We start from the raw sequence: 19342 nt of genomic DNA on the forward strand, positions 1-19342 counted from the left end.
AAGAGAATTCCACTGTTGATATTAGACTGAGGCTGGAAATACTGTAAATAAATTCTGTATTTTGTGCTGAACAGTAGACTCCACAATGTATTCAGGAGTCTAAAATCCATCATTCTTATTTTGCTCTGTAATAGGATGGCATCATTTCTAGGATTTCAGGCAAACTAGGAAGGATAAATATAGATCCTCATTCATGAAATGATTGAGGGGAAGGAGGAAAGAGTTGTTACCTCCAATTCCCTAGGAAATCACCATTCCTTAAACAAGCTTCTCAGATTGGCTTGGAAAATGAATTGAACTCAGACTAGAAAACTCCTTTCAGAGAACAAAGATATATGTTTTGAGTATATTAGACTATCTAGCCCAACACCAAACCTATCCGTCAGGCTGATTTCATGAAGAATGGAGAAATAATAAGAGTTATTAAATCTGTTGAGTTCTGCACAGGTGTTTGCTAGGAATAACATTACAGTTCAACAGAAGCCCTTCACTCAAGCTGAAATAATCTGTTTTCACTGGTGAAGATTTCTATTTCTAACATTTTCAGTGATGCCAAAATATGTCTTCACTTAAAGTTATTTTTAAAAACGTAGTAAGCTGCAAATTGAAACTGAGTTTCCTATTCTGTACTTTTCATTGAATTTATGAATAATAGAAATGATATTTTAGTGAATGATTATAGAATTCATTAACACAAAGTTTCAAATCAGGAATCAGAAGAATACAGTCATTTTCTTTTCTCATATTGCTAAATTTACTCCCAGAGTTTGTCAAGCAGAATGTGATCCTTCTTTCATCTTCAACTTTCCACTGCAGTAATACCACTTTTGGTGGTGGTGGTGGTGGGGGGACGTACACTGATCCGCAGCAACCTCACTTTAACTCTTTGGGTCTTCTGAAAATTATTAGAGAATAATAAATTTGAGGCATATTTTGCACAGGTGTTGTCTATTTTGCACAATGCATAGGGCATCTATATTTATTTATTTCCTTATTTATTCATTCATTCATAAAACTCAATTTCAGTGTTTCCCAAATCATCTGGGAAAACCTAAGAAAAACTTGTAATAGCTATGGGAAATGGGAGAATTATATTTAGGAATTGACCTAAATTGACCTGTTAGATGAAAAGAACTTTTATTTGGTGGTTATTTCTTGGTCTCTCATTCAGTCAGTCACTAGTCTCGAGGTGCCTCACCATTTTACTGTGGTTTGATGGTCCTGGAACTAAATGCTAGATAGGTTCATAATGAAATCTCCTCATCCATGACTTAATTGTAGATGAGGATTGAGGGAACTGAAATCTTGGATAGGGGATTAGAGGGAATTAGGCTCTCCTTGCTATTTGCTCCTAGATGTTTTTTTTTCCCCATTCACTTTTTTATTGCATTTTATTTCAATTCTAAATTTTAATTTTGATTTGTTTTATTCTGTATACTGCCCAAGGAGCCACAGTTATAATGTGGCTTATAAACTGAATGAATTAATAGATAATTCTGAGAGTTGGCATGACTGCTGGGCTTAAATAATATTCTTTGTAAAGATTCCCAGTTCAGTCATATCATAACTTCATAACTTTTGTCTCTACATGGATAATTCTAAACCTTCCAGAAATCTTGAGTGTTTTGCACTTTTTGTCATGAATAAAACTGATAAAGAATTTTATTTTATTCTTGGGTGTCTCACATTTTGCCAGCTCATCTAAGAGGGTTTAACTTTAATATCTATGTAGTGCTAACATTATTTCACAGTGATTGCACTATCAGTGTGTGATGAAGGCGGGAAGTTGCTTTCTTAGTTCTTTTCTTTTTCTCTTTTTCTTGTTTTCTTTCTTGCACCTTTTATTCTCTCAATTTGTCTTTTTTCTTTTTAGTTAGTATTATCTTTGACTATTGTGGTTAAAACTTTTAATAAAAGAAAGGAGTAATTGATATTAATCTTATGAGGTGAGACAAAAAGTGATAAGCACAGTGTCACTAAGCTGGGACAATTGCGTCTAGAGAAATGGCTCTAATATTAGTTATCTTCTAGCGAGTAACATTTGGGTTTCTCTGATTTCCACAGGAGAATGTTCAATTTACATCTGACTTTCTATTGCTGTCAGTAGAATTAATTGAATAAATTTTTGTAAACACACTAAAATTACCTTCTTTATTTGAGTGTCCACCTGTTTATCAAAGTATGCAATGAATCATTGCATTATTAAACCCATCTTTGTATCTGCATAGTTTGGATGTAAGATTACTTTGGTGAATAAAGTTGACTGTATGATTTCATAATCGAGTAGTAAACCTATGAAATCCCGAGTTACGTTTTCACTATTGGTCTCAGTACAGTGCATGTACTTATCAAGTGGCGCATTTCAGAGAGCATTTTTATTCTCTGTTGAAAAGTACAATCATGCACTGCACGTTCTGATAGCTGTGAAGTGCAGCATATCACAGCTAAGCTGTGTGTTAAAAAGCTGAATCCTAAAATGTTGAGGGGGAGGGATCAGGAGGAGGAGGACCTATGAAGCATTAAAGGAAGATGGAAGGTTGAAGACAAGTTCTTTGGTTTTTCCATAGATTTCAGTGAAAAAATGTCTATGGAAAACTGATCATGTCTATACTGTGCGCGACAAGCTACGTAGTTCTTCCCCTTGCTATAATATATGCGTGTGGTAACATCTGTTGCAGACTGAAATTTTATTTTTTGCTTGTAGGTTTTTTCCTACCATAAATCCTGTGGAAAGAAGTATGATTTGGACCAGAGAGATGCATAGTTTTAGTTGTGATCACTGTTTATCTGTAGTGTTTAAAAGATAGTTGTGATGTTTACAGAAACAAACAAAAACAAGTTCTAACATACACAACTCACTAAAAGGTCAGTGAAAAAATTCTGACAGTTGTAGTCATAGTTGACTGCACACCAAATACGACCATGGGATTTTAAACAAGAGGTTGGACCTGAATTAAACTTTGCCATGTTGGTCACATTCTCTAAGGAAAAAAATTGTATCCATTTTGTCTTTGGTGCAGATGAATAATGTGACAGCAGAGTATTGCTTAGACATCATAAGAAAATTCGAGGTTTCAGAAGAAAACAAGAATCAGAATGTTCTGGGCATAGAAGGTAATATATTTTAGCATTTCAGTTTCTTTGGGTGCCATTTTACATCACTGTAAATATTTTAGCAGCTCCTTCTTCATCATAGCTGACATTCTCTGGATCAGTTGGATTTCCGCTCCCATCATGCTGAGCAAGCTTGTCCATGCTAGTGGGTGACTACTGAGGTTGTAGTCCCAAAACATATGAAGGGTGCTGCCTTGGGAAAGGTTAGTTTAGTATGTCAATATGTAAATGTGAGAACAGTCAATTAGCATTTTAATTAATGGTAGAAAACATAAATGAGAATATTAATAATGCAGAATGTTATGCTGTTGTGAGAAAGTTTGTTTCTCACAAAAGCATTGTTGTTGAAATTCATTTCCAGTCTTATTCTCTAGAATGATATTTTAGATTTAATTAGAACCAAGGAGAGAAAACAATGTGACTACTGGTTGAAGTATTTAAGAGGAACAAAAAAGATTATAATTAATTTTCTCCATTTCAAAATTAACATTAAAAGAAGTTTGAACAGTGCCAGTGTCTGTCAGATGGTAAAAACAGGGTTTGTATAGTATCAGTTCTCTAGGTGCAAAGATTACTGCGGATGCTGACTGCAGTCAGGAAATCAGAAGACGCTTAATCCTTGGGAGAAGAGCAATGACAAATCTCGATAAAATAGTTAAGAGCAGAGACATCACACTGACAACAAAGGTCCGCATAGTTAAAGCAATGGTGTTCCCCGTAGTAACATATGGCTGCGAGAGCTGGACCATAAGGAAGGCTGAGAGAAGGAAGATCGATGCTTTTGAACTGTGATGTCGGAGGAAAATTCTGAGAGTGCCTTGAACTGCAAGAAGATCAAGCCAGTCCATCCTCCAGGAAATAAAGCCAGACTGCTCACTTGAGGGAATGATATTAAAGGCAAAACTGAAATACTTTGGCCACATAATGAGAAGTCAGGACACCCTGGAGAAGATGCTGATGCTAGGGAAAGTGGAAGGCAAAAGGAAGAGGAGCCGGCCAAGGGCAAGATGGATAGATGATATTCTAGAGGTGACGGACTCGTCCCTGGGGGAGCTGGGGGTGTTGATGACCAGCAGGAAGCTCTGGCATGGGCTGGTCCATGAAGTCATGAAGAGTCGGAAGCGACTGAATGAATAAACAACAAGAAGTATCAGTTCAAGTTAAGGTTGTGTCTTGAGCTCATTATTTATATCCTTGCAAAAGTCATTTTCTGTCACCTTCCACTTCCTAGCTGTTAAATGGGAATTATAACATCCAAGTGCTATAAAGGTTATTTTACACTGAAAGCTGAAAAGCGCACTACAAATTACAGATGTTGCAGTATATAATTTCACCTTGTTAAATAAATGGCCAGTAACAGTAATGATAGTTATTCGCACATTATTTAGTGAATATGCTTAGGAATTATACAGGGAATATGGCCTTGATGAATCTAGAAAAGGAAAAGTGGCTCCAATAAGTTGCAGAAACTACTTTGACAATTGTTCAGATTAGGGCTGGAAATCTGGAGTATAAGCATGTTATTACCTGTGTCTTGAAAAGACCCTGCCTCAAGTTCAACTTCCCAAAGGATTTAAATTGATAGGCTGGCATATGGATTTACCACACATCAGAAGTATTTTTCCCCACATTTGGAGCTGTAGTATTGATCCTAAAATAGAAAAATATTCTAGACTAAGAATAGGAGGTAGTCTTGAGTGTAAACCTGTTGAGCAGTGAACTTGCACCAATTGAGCCTTTAGAGAAGCAGACTGAAACATTTCTCAGGAAACATTTTCTTGAAGAGAGGAGGATGATCCAAGATAATTGTTCCTTGCAGAATCAGGACAGCTACTTTTCTGAATTATATGAGGAAATCACAGTGCTTGATCATAAGGCAATGTATTTTGTGAATTACACAAATTATTAGTTACACTGTAATCCAAAAAATTAACCCAGGCTAGAATATTGTGTGCTTTGAGGTATGTGCTTGGGAGATAGAGGGAATGCTGGTAGCATCAAAATACCTTAGGCTGACCAGCAGTGCCTGCAGCAAGTCACAAAGATACAGAAATGATGACATGACACAAATCCTATTCTTTCCTACTTGCATCACTGCATCTGGCATAAGAATGCAGGTCACAGATTTACATCATGATGCACATTCTATCCCACTTCTTCCCCTCTGTGTAGCTGACCCTGGGGGATATTGCCTTTTGAACACTATGTTTATGATAATTATTTAATTCTCTATTAATCCAATTCTGCTAAAGGCCAAGCATAAACAAAAGTGCATTTTCATGGGTGTGCCTGTCACCTGGCTGGAAAATTGCTTGGCTAAGTAGGCGCTGCATACACTTTAACTTCCTGATTCAAAAACCTTGATTATTATAGGTGAAATAGTGTAGATTGACTGTTTGGGTAGTATCTAGACTCAGTCCCTTTAAAGATCTCATTAGTGGATTTCACTTTGTTCTTGTGGTAAAGATGAGAATTATAGCTCAAAATTGTTTAAAGCAGCATTAGAAGCAGTCAACCAAGTTTCTTAAACTCCTAGATAAAAGATGAAAATTAATTTTAAGGAAGGTAGTTGAGTAAATTATCATAGTAAGGATGATGACCTGTTTCTGTGGAATGAATGAATGAATGAATAAAATATATGGATGGATAGATGGATGGATGGAATTAGACAGTGTGGGCCATCTTGCCTGAATCTGCACATCAAAACTGACAAAGCAAAGCTCTCCAGGGTCTCTGTGAGGCTTTTTTTTTTTTTTGTCACAGCTATCCTTTCTGGTATCTTGGAGAAAACAGAGTCTGAAAACAAGGTTAATAAACAAGCTTAAGCATTCTGGGACCTCTGTAGCCTTACTGAACTTTTCTTTTCTTGCTCTGCTTGAATCTCTCTGCTTGTATCCTTCTTACTTTCCATTAAAAAAGACCAAAAGTTAAGATTCCATTTGATTAGAGTCATTTCTATATACCCTTCTTGGTTTGAACTGGGAAACATTTTTTTAACCTGCCCAGTCTTTTGTTGCTGTTGTTGTTGTTGTTTTAAGTCAGTTTTGTCTGCCATCTGTGTGACATTACTGTGTTCATGATGAGCCAGGTTAAATTCTGGTGTTAAGGGACAAGGAAATTTGGGGAAAGAAATGTATTTATATCTCTTGGTTTGAAATGTCTACTTAAAATTTATTTCTTCCAAGAGCTTCATTAATCCTTGCAATTGAAGGGGGAATTTCATCATGTGACTCTTTGTGCATGGAGGGCTGTCCCACTTTGCTGAAATGAATGGGACGTGAATGGGAATAAAACACAAGTGAATAGTATTCAGATCGGAAGTGGGGTCCCTTTCTATATCTGTCAGCTGCTCCTGAAAGGAACTGTGCCATTTTTTGAGCTTGCATGGAAGCCATGTGGGCTCCGGAAGAGATGGATTTGATTACAGGAGGTGTTACCATGTTGGTGATGGTGCAGCCATGTAATACCACCCTGTCACCACCTCAGTGGCTGCTTAATTCAAATGTGTTATGTTTCTGAGCCTGCCCGGCTACAGTGTGAGCCCAGAAAAAGGCATATCCCTTTTAAGGAACCACCAACAGGTACAGAGAGCATGCCCTCTCTGGACCGGAAGCATTTTTGCCTGCATTGGATCAAAATATTGCCTGCTTTTAGAATGGAACAACCAACATGAGTATCAAATGAATGGTCAGAATGTATGACTCTTGGACCAATTCTTCTGTTTTCTGAATCCTTGAAATGCTGTCAAATAAATCCTAATTCTAAAATAGCTATAGCTTTTGCCTTGAAAAATTCAGGTCTGAACAGGCCATAGATAAGACAAAGGAAGTATTTCAGTGGCGAATGTGCTTTGGTCTCAGTTGAGTTGCTCAAATTTAGTTCAGCTTTGGATGAATTTGGATGCATATCTAAAATCTCAGTTTCTGTTTAGTGATGGAATGGAACTGATTAGTAACCTATGATTATTCATAAAAATGTATGAAGCATTAGAACAGATTATGTGTTGTCTCAATGGTAACCATTTTGGGGAATGCTAGAAAGACAGGGAAAACTGGGTTTCTGAGTGATGAAGTTTGAATACAGTTTCTATTTTACATTGTAACTTCTTCATGAAAGGCCTAAATTTGTGTGCTTAATATACAGTATAACTTTACCGTATTTTGCTATTTTCTCTCATTTTACAGGCTTTACCAATTTTATGTGCAGTCCGGCCTGTGATGTGTTCAATCCACTGCACAGCGAGGTACATCAGGATATGGATCAACCTCTCTGCAACTATTTTATTGCTTCTTCCCACAACACATATCTAACTGGAGACCAGCTTCTGTCTCAGTCTAAAGTAGAGATGTATGCCCGAGTCTTACAAGATGGCTGCCGATGTCTTGAAGGTGTATTCTTTATTTAGTTTGGTAGTATACTGCTGTGGAGTTTCCACTATTACACTGAATATGTAAGAGTAAATGCCTCCAGACAGGAATTCCATATGTCTGCATACATGTCCACCCACTCTGTCCTATGTGTGCTCTCATAGCATACAAAACATTGTATACAGTATGTCATAGAATATGGCCAAATACTAGTAATTTATACTTTTGTATAAATATATATTTGAAAATGTTATTTATTTCATCAGACTGTAAGGTGACTCTGAAGGCAAGAACATTTGTGTCTTTTTCAAAACTTTTTCAACTTCAAAACAGAAGCTGGTGACACAGAATACCAAATTTACTGAATTAAAGCCACATTCCTAGATGAAGTCACATTCAAAACAAACAAACAAACAGGCAGGAGCAGAATAGACTGATTCTTTCTGTCATTTTATATTTCATACACATTTGTTGTTCAGCTGTTAAGTTGTGTCCGACTCTTTGTGACCCCATGGACCATAGCACGCCAGGCCTTCCTGCCCTCCACTGTCTCCCGGAGTTTACTCAGATTCATGTTCATTGCATCGATGATGCTATCTAACCATCTCCTCCTCTGCTGTCCCCTTCTCCTTTTGCCTTGAGTCTTTCCTAGCATCAGGGTCTTTTCCAGTGAGTCCTCTCTTTGCATTAGGTGGCCAAAGTATTTGAGCTTCAGTTTCAGTATCTGTCCTTCCAATGAGCAGTCAGGGTTGATTTCCTGTAGGATTGACTGATTTGACCTCCTTGCAGTCCAAGGGACTTAAGATTCTTCTCCAGCACCACAGTTCAAAAGCATCAATTCTTCAGCACTCAGCCTTCCTTATGGTCCAACTCTCACAGCCATACATCACTACTGGGAAAACCATAGCTTTGATTATACAGACCTTTGTTGGCAAGGCGATGTCTGTGCTTTTTAATATGCTGTCTAGGTTTGCCGTAGCTTTCCTCCCAAGGAGCAAGTGTCTTTTAATTTCATGGCTGCAGTCACCATCTGCGGTGATCTTGGAGCCCAAGAAAATAAAATCTGTCACTGCTTCCATTTCTTCCCCTTCTATTTGCCAGGAAGTGATGGGACCAGATGCCATGATCTTAGTTTTTTTAATGTTGAGTTTCAAGCCAGCTTTTGCACTCTTCTTTTTCACCCTCATCAAGAGGCTCTTTAGTTCCTCTTCACTTTCTGTCATTAGGGTGATATCGTCCGCATATCTGAGGTTGTTGATATTTCTCCTGGCAATCTTAATTCCGGCTTGTGATTCATCCAGCCTGGCATTTCTCATAAAGTACTCTGCATATAAGTTAAATAAGCAGGGTGACAAAATACAGCCTTGTATTCCTTTCCCAATTTTGAACCAATCGGTTGTTCCATGTCCAGTTCTAGCTGTTGCTTCCTGACCTGCATACAGGTTTCTCAGGAGACAGGTAAGGTAGTCCGGTACTCCCATCTCTTTAAGAATTTGCCACAGTTTGTTGTGATCCACACAGTCAAAGGCTTTAGTGTAGTCAATGAAGCAGAAGTAGATGTTTTTCTGGAACTCTATTGCTTTCTCCATGATCCAGCAAATGTTGGCAATTTGATCTCTAGTTCCTCTGCCTCTTTGAAACCCAGCTTGAACTTCTGGTAGTTGTTAGTTCACATATTGCTGAAGCCTAGCTTGTAGGATTTTGAGCATAACCTTGCTAGCATGTGAAATGAGCGCAATTGTGCAGTAGTATGAACATTCTTTGGCATTGCCCTTCTTTGGAATTGGAACATAAACTGATGTTTTCCAATCCTGTGGCCACTGTTGAGTTTTCCAAATTTGTTGGCATATTTTGTGCAGCACTTTAAATAGCTTAGCTGGAATACTGTCACCTCTGCTAGCTTTGTTGTTAGTAATGCTTCCTAAGGCCCACTTGACTTCACTCTCTAGGATGTCTGGCTCAGGGTCAGTGACTACACCATCTTGGTTATCAGGGACATTAAGATCTTTCTTGTATAGTTCTTCTCTATATTCTTGCCACCTCTTCTTAATCTCTTCTGCTTCTGTTAGGTCCCTGCCTTTTTGTCCTTTATCATGCCCATCTTTGCACAAAACGTTCCCTTGATATCTCCAGTTTTCTTGGAGAATCTCTAGTCTTCCCCATTCTATTATTTTCCTGGATTTCTTTGCATTGTTCATCTAAGAAGGCGGTCTTATCTCTCCCTGCTATTCTCTGGAAATCTGCATTCAGTTGGTTATATCTTTCCCTTTCTCCCTTGTTTTTTGCTTTCCTTCTTTCCTCAGCTATTTGTAAAGCCTCATCAGACAGCCACTTTGCTTTCTTGCATTTCTTTTTCTTTGGGATGGTTTTAGTTGCTGCCTCCTGTACAACGTTACGAACCTCCGTCCATAGTTCTTCTGGCACTCTTACCAGATCTAGCACCTGGCACTCTTACCAGGTCCCTTAAATCTATTCATCACCTCCACTGTATATTCATAAGGGATATGATTTAGGTCATACCTGAATCGTCTAGTGGTTTTCCCTACGTTCTTCAATTTAAGCCTAAATTTTGCAAGAAGAAGCTCATGATCTGAGCCACAGTCAGCCCCAGGCCTTGTTTTTACTGACTGTATAGAGGTCCTTCATCTTTGGCTGCAAAGTGCGTAATCAATCTGATTTTGGTATTGACCATCTGGTGATGTCCACGTGTAGAGTCGTCTCTTGTGTTGTTGGAAAAGAGTGTTTGCTGTGACCAACGTGTTCTCTTGACAAAACTCTATTAGCCTTTCCCCTGCTTCATTTTGTACTCCAAGGCTGAACTTGCCTGTTATTCTGGTTATTTCTTGACTTCCTACTTTAGCGTTCCAATCCCCTATGATGAAAAGGACATATTTTTTTGGTGTTAGTTCTAGAAGGTGTTGTAAGTCTTCAGAGAACCGGTCAACTTCAGCTTCTTCGGCATCAGTGGTTGGGGCATAGACTTGGATTACTGTGATGTTGAATGGTTTGCCTTGGATTCAAACTGAGATCATTCTATCCTTTCTGAGGTTGTATCCCAGTACTGCTTTTCCCACTCTTTTATTGACTATGAGGGCTACTCCATTTCTTCTAAGGGATTCTTGCCCACAGTAGATATAATGGTCACCTGAATTAAATTCACCCATTCCCATCCATTGTAGTTCGCTGATTCCCAAGATGGTGATGTTCAATCTTGCCATCTTGTGTTTGACCACATCCAGCTTACCTTGATTCATAGATTTTACACTCCAGGTTCCTATGCAATATTGTTCTTTACAGCACTGGACTTTCCCTTCACTTCCACTTACAGACACATCCACAACTGAGCATCCTTTCGGCTTTGGCCCAGCCGCTTCACTCTTTCTGGAGCTACTGGTAATTGCTCTCTGCTCTTCCCCAGTAGTATATTGGACACCTTCTGACCTGAGGGGCTTATCTTCTGACGTCATATCTTTTAGCCTTTTGATACTGTCCATGGAGTTTTCTTGGCAAGGATACTGGAGTGGGTTGCCATTTCCTTCTCCAGTGGACACATACACATGTGGTGCTACTATTATTTGGGAAACACCTGATTACATTTCTGAAAACTGGATTTGAAAAAAATAATGTCATAGAACTGAATTCACTTACATAACATGTATCTGGAAATATCACTGCTAAAATTGATTTTGATATTCTGGAAATATCACTGCTAAAATGATCATATGCACATCATAAGTGTTGTACTTAAGTCTACCGCAAGTAATTATGTCTACTATTGAGGAGTAACTGAGAGCCAATTTAGGCCTGAAGGAAGGTCTTATTTAAATGTGTTTGAAAGTAGTTGATGGTTATTAAGACCATCTTTATTGATGGACCTTTTCTCTGCCTTAAAAAATACTGCTTTGAAGTATTCATATATGGTTGAGATTTGCTTGGGTCAGCCCATCATATGTTTCAGGGAGGCAGTGTGATTCGGCAGCTATTGACCAAGATATCTCCCAGCTGCTGTGCAGATGATGAAATATACATAACAAAAATTAATATTTTAATACATACAGCTCTAAGTAAAAGATTGGTTAGTATTCTTACTTGTACTTCTGATACAGTTTTCTTTACAGCAAAACTATTGCTATTATTGCATGATGGTAATAATACCTTGTCAGCTTTAATCATTTGCCAGCATGAGCTTTATAGATTATGAAAGATGAGACTTGATGCATGTAATAAGAGAATGTCCACTTGCTGAATAGCATTTTCAAATGCCAGATGTATGCTTGGGACATTGATCTCTTAGCCTGCTTACTAGGAAGGGGGAAAAATCAGCAAAATATTTATTTAATATATAATGTTCTTGTCTTGATAGTTGATTGTTGGGATGGTCCGGATGGAGAACCAGTTGTGCATCATGGCTACACCCTTACTTCCAAAATACTTTTTAAAGATGTAGTGGATGTAATAAACAAAAATGCCTTTGCTAAGAATGAGTAAGTATAGTACATTCTGTAATGTTATGTATTTTATGCAGTACTGTGTAAGTGTTGTAGGACTTGCAAAGCAACCGTGTGTATTTTTTTGCAGGAAATGTCTTTGTATTCAAAGGAATTTATTCTACAATAATAAAAGTCTTAAAAATTGCATCTGTAGGGTAGCATTTCTCAAATTGAGGGTCTCTTAATGTTTTGATTGCAGTTCTAGAAGCAGGGCAAGCTGTGTGGATTTTGGGGGCTTTTCCTCCAGTATCTCGTAACCATTCTCTGCCATAGATTTCTGCTAAGATGAAAGTAAAGAACCATCAAGTTTACATTGGCTCCTGTTGACTGCATGAACACAGCCATGCCATTTTCTTGGTAACAGTATAGAAGTGGCTTGCTTTGCTTTCTTCCAAGATGTTTTTCAACTTTCTAATCTAGCCTATAGCTCTGATATTTCTTGATGGTCTCTCTTCCAGATATGATCCTACTTAGATTTCAAGTTCAAACATTATCAACCACCTGCTGAAACAGTTCTGCTACTTAAGACATTTTTTCACTGTACTTCCTTCAGTGTCAGTTCAACAATAATAGAAAAGAAGGTGGATGGGGAATAATATGGAGCTATGTCCTATTTCCTTTCTTCCTACATTATCCATGATTATTATCAATACATGATTTTATACAAACATAAAATGGCTGAGCCAAACCTCTGCTCAATGCAAGGATCCAAATTCAAGTATCTCAGACAGCTGATGGTTTAGCCATTATTGAGCCTATTCAGTCAAGGGGAACTAACTACCTGTTATGGTAATTGGTTGCACTCTTACATTTAGGGAGTTTTTCTATCAGATTGGAATCTGCTTTAGTGAAATCCATTATTCCTTGTTCTGCACTAAGGAATGTAAAGAAGAGAAATCTTGACCTTCCATGGAACATTCTTTTAGAAATTTGACAAATCTGTAGTTCCCTGGATCCTCCACCTCTCCTTTTTTGAAGATGGGGACATTTGCCTTCCTCTAGTCATCTGGCACTATCAGTTCTCCAGAATTTCTCAGGGATAATACATAAAGGTTTTGGCAGTCCATTAGCAAAATTCCTTCAGTATCTTAAGATGCAACTCACTTCCCCCCTGAAATTTAAATTAATTCTAAATAAATATACATTATTTGACCATATGTCAGTCATGCTCAACTTGCAACCCTTCTCCTTCATCCTGCTCCTCATAATTATCTGTTGCAACATATACCTTCTTGTTGAAGAAGACTGAACTGAAATAGGAGTTGAATAATTCTGCCTTTTCTATCTTACCCTTTAGTATTTTTCTGTTTTCACTGAGCAACTGGTCGATTGATTGTTTTCTTTGGGAACTCCCAGGAGATGAACATAGTCATAAAAAGTTGAAAAAACAATATTGCACTGAAATGGTTTTGATATTTTCAAAACAAATATGTGTGATTTTCCCTCCATTTTTAGGTTCCCAATTATATTGTCTATTGAAAATCACTGTAGTGTTCAACAGCAAAAGAAAATTGCTCAGTACCTCAAGGAGATTTTCCGTGACAAGCTAGATTTGACCTCTGTGAACACCGGGGATCCCAGGCAGCTTCCAAGTCCTCAGAGTTTGAAAGGCAAAATCCTAGTCAAGGTAAATGATGACAAAAAGTGGCCTGTTGGAAAACTGTTATTTCAGTCTTATGCCCTAGTCTTTTTTCCCCCCTAGATTTCATCTACAGATGAGGTTTTTCCTTCATAATTATGTTGATTGTATAGGTGTGTGTGTGTGTAAAACTATAACAACAAAATAACTGAATGTTAACATGGAAGGGATCATGGGGTTCTTCTGTTAATCTGAAGACCAAACTAGTCTCTGTAAAGTGTGAAGGACCACATTCCAAAACTGGGGAGTGCCATGGTCTATTTTGGGGGGACATTTAAGGAGCAGAATTGTTGTCCTAAGCATATGCAAGTCTCCAGATATTCATTTATGAGGCTTCTAAATCTCCAGCCCCCATAATGCAAAAGAAAGAAAGGACTGACACTTTTGAACCTATTCCCTATTGGGAGAGCTCTGACTGGGCCACAGAAATGATGCTGAAGGGCTATGTATGGCCCCAGGCTGTACTTTTTACATCCACGATCAAGTCCAACATCCTTTCTCTGCTGCGCATAAGAAACAGGTATATGTATTCTGCTGAATATCTCCATTGAAGGAGATGCCATCACCACACAAAGCAGTATGTCTCCCTGTTGAAGATGTGGTATGACAAAATTTTTCCCTAAAATTTAGTGAAAATCTGTTTCCTTACAATTTCCTATTTCTGTTCTATTTCTGTTCTTCAAAGCATCACAAAACAGGTCTTTACTTTATTTTATGTAGACCAGCGTTTCTCAACCTTAGCAACTTTAAGAAGTGTGGACTTCAACTCCCAGAAATCCCCAGCCAGCTATGACTTAAGTAGACAGAAGATATTTGGAGCTAGCTGTTCATACTTCATTACTTCATTCTTGATACTTTATTAAGTCCTCTCATCTCCAAATTAATACTTTTATTTGGGTAAAGTCTAATTGCCAGTGCATCTAATCCCCAACATGAATGTTTTGGCAACATTTAATTATGACTCAAAACAAGAGAAAATTCTTCTTTTTTTGGGGGGGTATCATTTAATCCAGAATTTGGGATGCACAGAATGTATTGGTTATTATTTGCACCTGAATATACCTAATTCATATACAGTATGAAATCATGATTGACAGTGATGATTGTCAGTGCACATACACACTGCAAAGAGCCTGTAATATCTGTCCACTTTACTAGGCCATCTGTATTTCCTTGTTTGGCTCTTAGATTAGCCAAGTATCAACAGCTTCTGTAACAGCCTTCCCCAACCCTACAGATGTGTAGGCTTTAGCTCCCAGAATTTTCAGCAATGGACAAGCTCCTCTTGGAATTCTAGGCAAAAAACATTCCTTTTTCAGGGTACCCAACTGCTCCGATGGAAAGCAGAACCAGCAAATTGTGTCAACCTGTACTTGTAGTGGAACAGGGTTTTTGGCAGCTACTGCATATTTGTTTTGAATTCTGTCTCTCAGGAGTGTGGCATCTATATCTGGTGACCTCTTACACTAGAGATCTTTCCCATCCTGCTGCCCTTTGATACATCTAAAGAAGAGGCTTCATTAGCATGAAATGGAATACTATACACTCAGTGAATCTCAAGCCAGATCTGTGCTTCCTAAATGTGACTTTTCATTTCATGGGATTCTACTTAGTACAAGTGTTACTGCAGTTGTGATCAAAAGATTACAAAAAATGAAGGGACAGCGTCTTCTGTAGAACAGACTGTTTTTATTGGAGTTTGGAACTAATCAAAATTGAGTGAGTCAGGTCAGCCCACCTTGCAACAAGCACATTTAATTTCCTGATGATCCATCTCAGTCAGACTTTGTATTAATAAAACACTTTTCCAACCATCAGTTAATCTGCTCCTGCAAGTAAGACGCTGCCATCCTAAATAACAGTACTGAGTTTGCAAGCTACATCTACCAACTGCTTTTTAAAGTACCCATAACTGTTTCTCTGAGGGAAAAGGACACTTAAGCACATCATCAGGCAATTATGAAGACAAATGCTTGATACGCAAAGAATGAAATAAGTAAGAGTTCTGCTACATAATTTTCAGTTGGCCATTTATTTGTCTGAAATCATCCTGTGATGCAAATTATACATATGGAGATGCATAGGGTAATTTATTGTTTTTCCCTCACTGTTTTGTTTTATGTGATTGAGTGGTTTGTGATATTTTCATGTAGTATAATCCTTGTTGTTGTTTATTCGTTTAGTCGCTTCCGACTCTTCGTGACTTCATGGACCAGCCCACGCCAGAGCTTCCTGTCGGTCGTCAACACCCCCAGCTCCCCCAGGGACGAGTCCGTCACCTCTAGAATATCATCCATCCACCTTGCCCTTGGTCGGCCCCTCTTCCTTTTGCCTTCCACTCTCCCTAGCATCAGCATCTTCTCCAGGCTGTCCTGTCTTCTCATTATGTGGCCAAAGTATTTCAGTTTTGCCTTTAATATCATTCCCTCAAGTGAGCAGTCTGGCTTGATTTCCTGGAGGATGGACTGGTTGGATCTTCTTGCAGTCCAAGGCACTCTCAGAATTTTCCTCCAACACCACAGTTCAAAAGCATCGATCTTCCTTCGCTCAGCCTTCCTTATGGTCCAGCTCTCACAGCCATATGTTACTATAGGGAACACCATTGCTTTAACTATGCGAGCCTTTGTTGTCAGTGTGATGTCTCTGCTCTTAACTATTTTATCGAGATTTGTCATTGCTCTTCTCCCAAGGATTAAGCGTCTTCTGATTTCCTGACTGCAGTCAGCATCTGCAGTAATCTTTGCACCTAGGAATACAAAGTCTTTCACTGCTTCTACATTTTCTCCCTCTATTTGGCAGTTATCAATCAAGCTGGTTGCCATAATCTTGGTTTTTTTGAGGTTTAGCTGCAAGCCAGCTTTTGCACTTTCTTCTTTCACCTTCAATAATCCTTGTTAGACTTTCTAATTAGGATTCTTGGGGTAGCATATAAAAAGAACAATAAAAATAATGGTTGGGGCCATTTAGGCCATCAAATTCAACTCCCTGTTCAATACAGGAATTGAGAATAAGGTATTTCCAGTGAGTATAATTTAACCTCACAGCATACAGATACGCCTTAAAACTTTTAGTGTTCCAGAATGTCAGAAATCTCTCACAGTGACTACTCCTGGATAAATTGGGTTACAGTCTGAGGAGCCATTAGAAAATCTGGGAATAACCTTTTATCCTGGCACTGAAAAGGCTATAAACTAGGTGTTTCTAGGAGGCCATTCCACAAATGGTGTGCCCACCAGTGAAAATGCCACTCTTTCTATAACCACCTGATAAATCTCTCTCTGAAAAGGTATTCAGAAAGTGACTTTCCACAGTAATCTGAAGATCCAGATATGTATATATAAGAGCCTTTGGGGTCATGTTAAAATCTTAATCACTTTGAAATTGGCCTAGGAATAGATTGAAATTGTTGATAATATTTAGCCCATTCAATTCCACTTAACAGCTGTGGAGTTCTCTTTTGATGTAGAATTTTCTGCTGATTATATAATTCTTCTGCTCTGTTTCTGAACTGTGTCAGTAAGGTGGCAGTATCTGGCCTACCTTATCTTGCCTTGGCAGTTAAGCAGGGTCTTGAATAGGAGACCTCAGTGAATTCCACTGTTGCAGGGAAGTCGAACCATGCCAGCAGGAGGCGTTGGCAGAAAACTGTACTGTATGGTTGGATTCATGTAATCACCAGGAATTGAGCACAAGGGAACCTTTGCCTTTTATATCTGAACTGGATGGAATTGGGTTGTCTACATTCAGCCAAACTACTCATTACTCGCCCTGAGATATTACTTGCTTTGTGCATTCTGTCAATTTGCAAGCAGTAAGCCGAGTAGAGACTGATTGGAGCACACATCTCTAATGGGCAATGGTTTTGCTCATCCATGCTGTTAAAAGGATCATTTTCCTCCAGTTTTTAATTCAGACAAGCATGTCTCTCCAATTTCTAATCCTGATAAATATATTTTCAAGATCATATGTTTAGGAAGTTCTGAATTAGAAATTTTGAATGAAGGAGGCCAAAATTCATAACTGTGAGGTCTGGTTTCTGAAAGGATACTGTCTGGCTAATGTACCATTTGGAGCCATTTGGATGGACGGGCAGAATATACTTCTGCTAATAATGATTTCTTAGGTCACCTTTAAATCTCATAGTAAAATATGGTCCCAATCAGCAGTCTGTTACAGGGAGCTACATGGCCTTGCACCTTGCTAATGGACCTCTTTTTTCCTTGCCTATACGGGCTGTTACAGATCACCACTTGTTCTTATCTCTTCAATGGTTCCAATACAAAGGCTGCAACAGAATGTTAGCCTTAGCCTTCTCATAGCACAGAATGGAAGAGCCCAGCAGAGATGAGTAGGAAACAGCCACCAATCCTTTTACCTAAAGACAGGCTGATACAAAGTGTTGCTCAGGCAGGATCAGAGTGCGGGGGTGGAAGAGGGTTTTCTGAATAGCCAAGCTCTCCATAAATATCTTCTTAAACGCTTTCTTACTCTGCAGGCTGTTAAATCCTGAGATGTTTTTCTTTTTTCTTTTTCAATAACTCTTTCATACTGTGCATGAGAAATATGAGGACTCTGGAACTTTAAACCAAGGCGTTATTATAGGTTTATCATTATGCCCTTCAGATGTCCCCAGTACATGTGCCTTGATGTACCCTCATCAACCCAGTTTTCATGTGTTTCCAGTCTTTTATTAAATTAGTTCTACAAGTAACTAAATGAGTTCTGAGTTCTAAAATTAAGTACAACCATCTGATGGAGACTTAATACCTAACCATTTTTGTTGCCTTAACAACAAGTATTAAGAAACCATGATTGAGCTAGCCCCTGTCAAGAGGTGCTCATAGAGAGAGACCTACTTGTTGCAGAGATAGGGGAGAGGTGTCGAAATAGTCTGAATTACATTTTTTGAAGCCAATTCAACCACAGAGCAGTTTAGACCCTCTGGAAATTCTGTTTTATTGACTTAGCTTCCAGCCCAAGTTGGATTATGCTTTCCCAGGGTTTCAGATAGTTGTATTTTGTTTTTGTTTTTTATGGGACTGATTTATCACAGTTGAGTAGGGCTCTAGGCAGTGTACCATATCCAAATTAATAAATGCTACTAAATTAATATACTGATGTGTATAAACTATAATATGTGCCTAGAGATGTGTAAAACTATGTGCCTAAGTAATGAGAAAGGTATGCTTTTGTCCCTTTTTCAAATGTGTCAGCTTGTTCTTTAGTGAAAAAACAAGACCTTGGCCTTAATTAATTAATTAGAAAGTTTTAAAAATGGGATTAGATAAATTTGTGGAAGATAAAAGGTTATTTTTTCATGAATGGCTGTGTATTGAATTCAGACTATGAATACTAGTTACTGGGGAACATGTTATATTCATCTTTTGCTTGTAAACCTCCCAAGAGGCATCTGGCTGGAATACCCATTATTGGATCTGATCTATTTTTGGTCTGATCCAGAAAGCCTCCTGTTATAGTATGCTCTTAAGCATGCCAATATGTGATTTCCCATGCACAGTTAGAGGTCCTAGAAACAGCTGTTCTATATGCTACAGAGAATATGTAGCTTGGATTTAGACTGGAAAAGAGTCTGAGAAAGTGATTTAGAAACTAGCATGAACAAAAGATAGAATCATCCATCATTTAAAGTGATGCTTTGGTACAAAGAAGCTATTTTGAATTTACAGGACCATCCATTCCCAAGCAGGATTACTAGGAATGAATATCAGAAA

The 19342-nt window shown here is 38.3% G+C and overlaps 1 protein-coding gene across 1 annotated transcript in view; it reads left to right on the forward strand.

The window, feature by feature from the left end:
* The window catches only part of PLCH1 (phospholipase C eta 1), a 106768-nt gene that overhangs the window by 53442 nt on the left and 33984 nt on the right, over positions 1-19342 (forward strand). Inside the window, exons 6-9 of the mRNA XM_063306531.1 lie at positions 3021-3114; positions 7299-7502; positions 11845-11965; positions 13427-13598. Coding sequence (XP_063162601.1) covers positions 3021-3114; positions 7299-7502; positions 11845-11965; positions 13427-13598 — 591 coding nt within the window. The remainder of the gene's footprint in view (positions 1-3020; positions 3115-7298; positions 7503-11844; positions 11966-13426; positions 13599-19342) is intronic.

This window comes from Candoia aspera, chromosome 6, assembly GCF_035149785.1.
Source record: "Candoia aspera isolate rCanAsp1 chromosome 6, rCanAsp1.hap2, whole genome shotgun sequence".
Taxonomy (NCBI): domain Eukaryota; kingdom Metazoa; phylum Chordata; class Lepidosauria; order Squamata; family Boidae; genus Candoia; species Candoia aspera.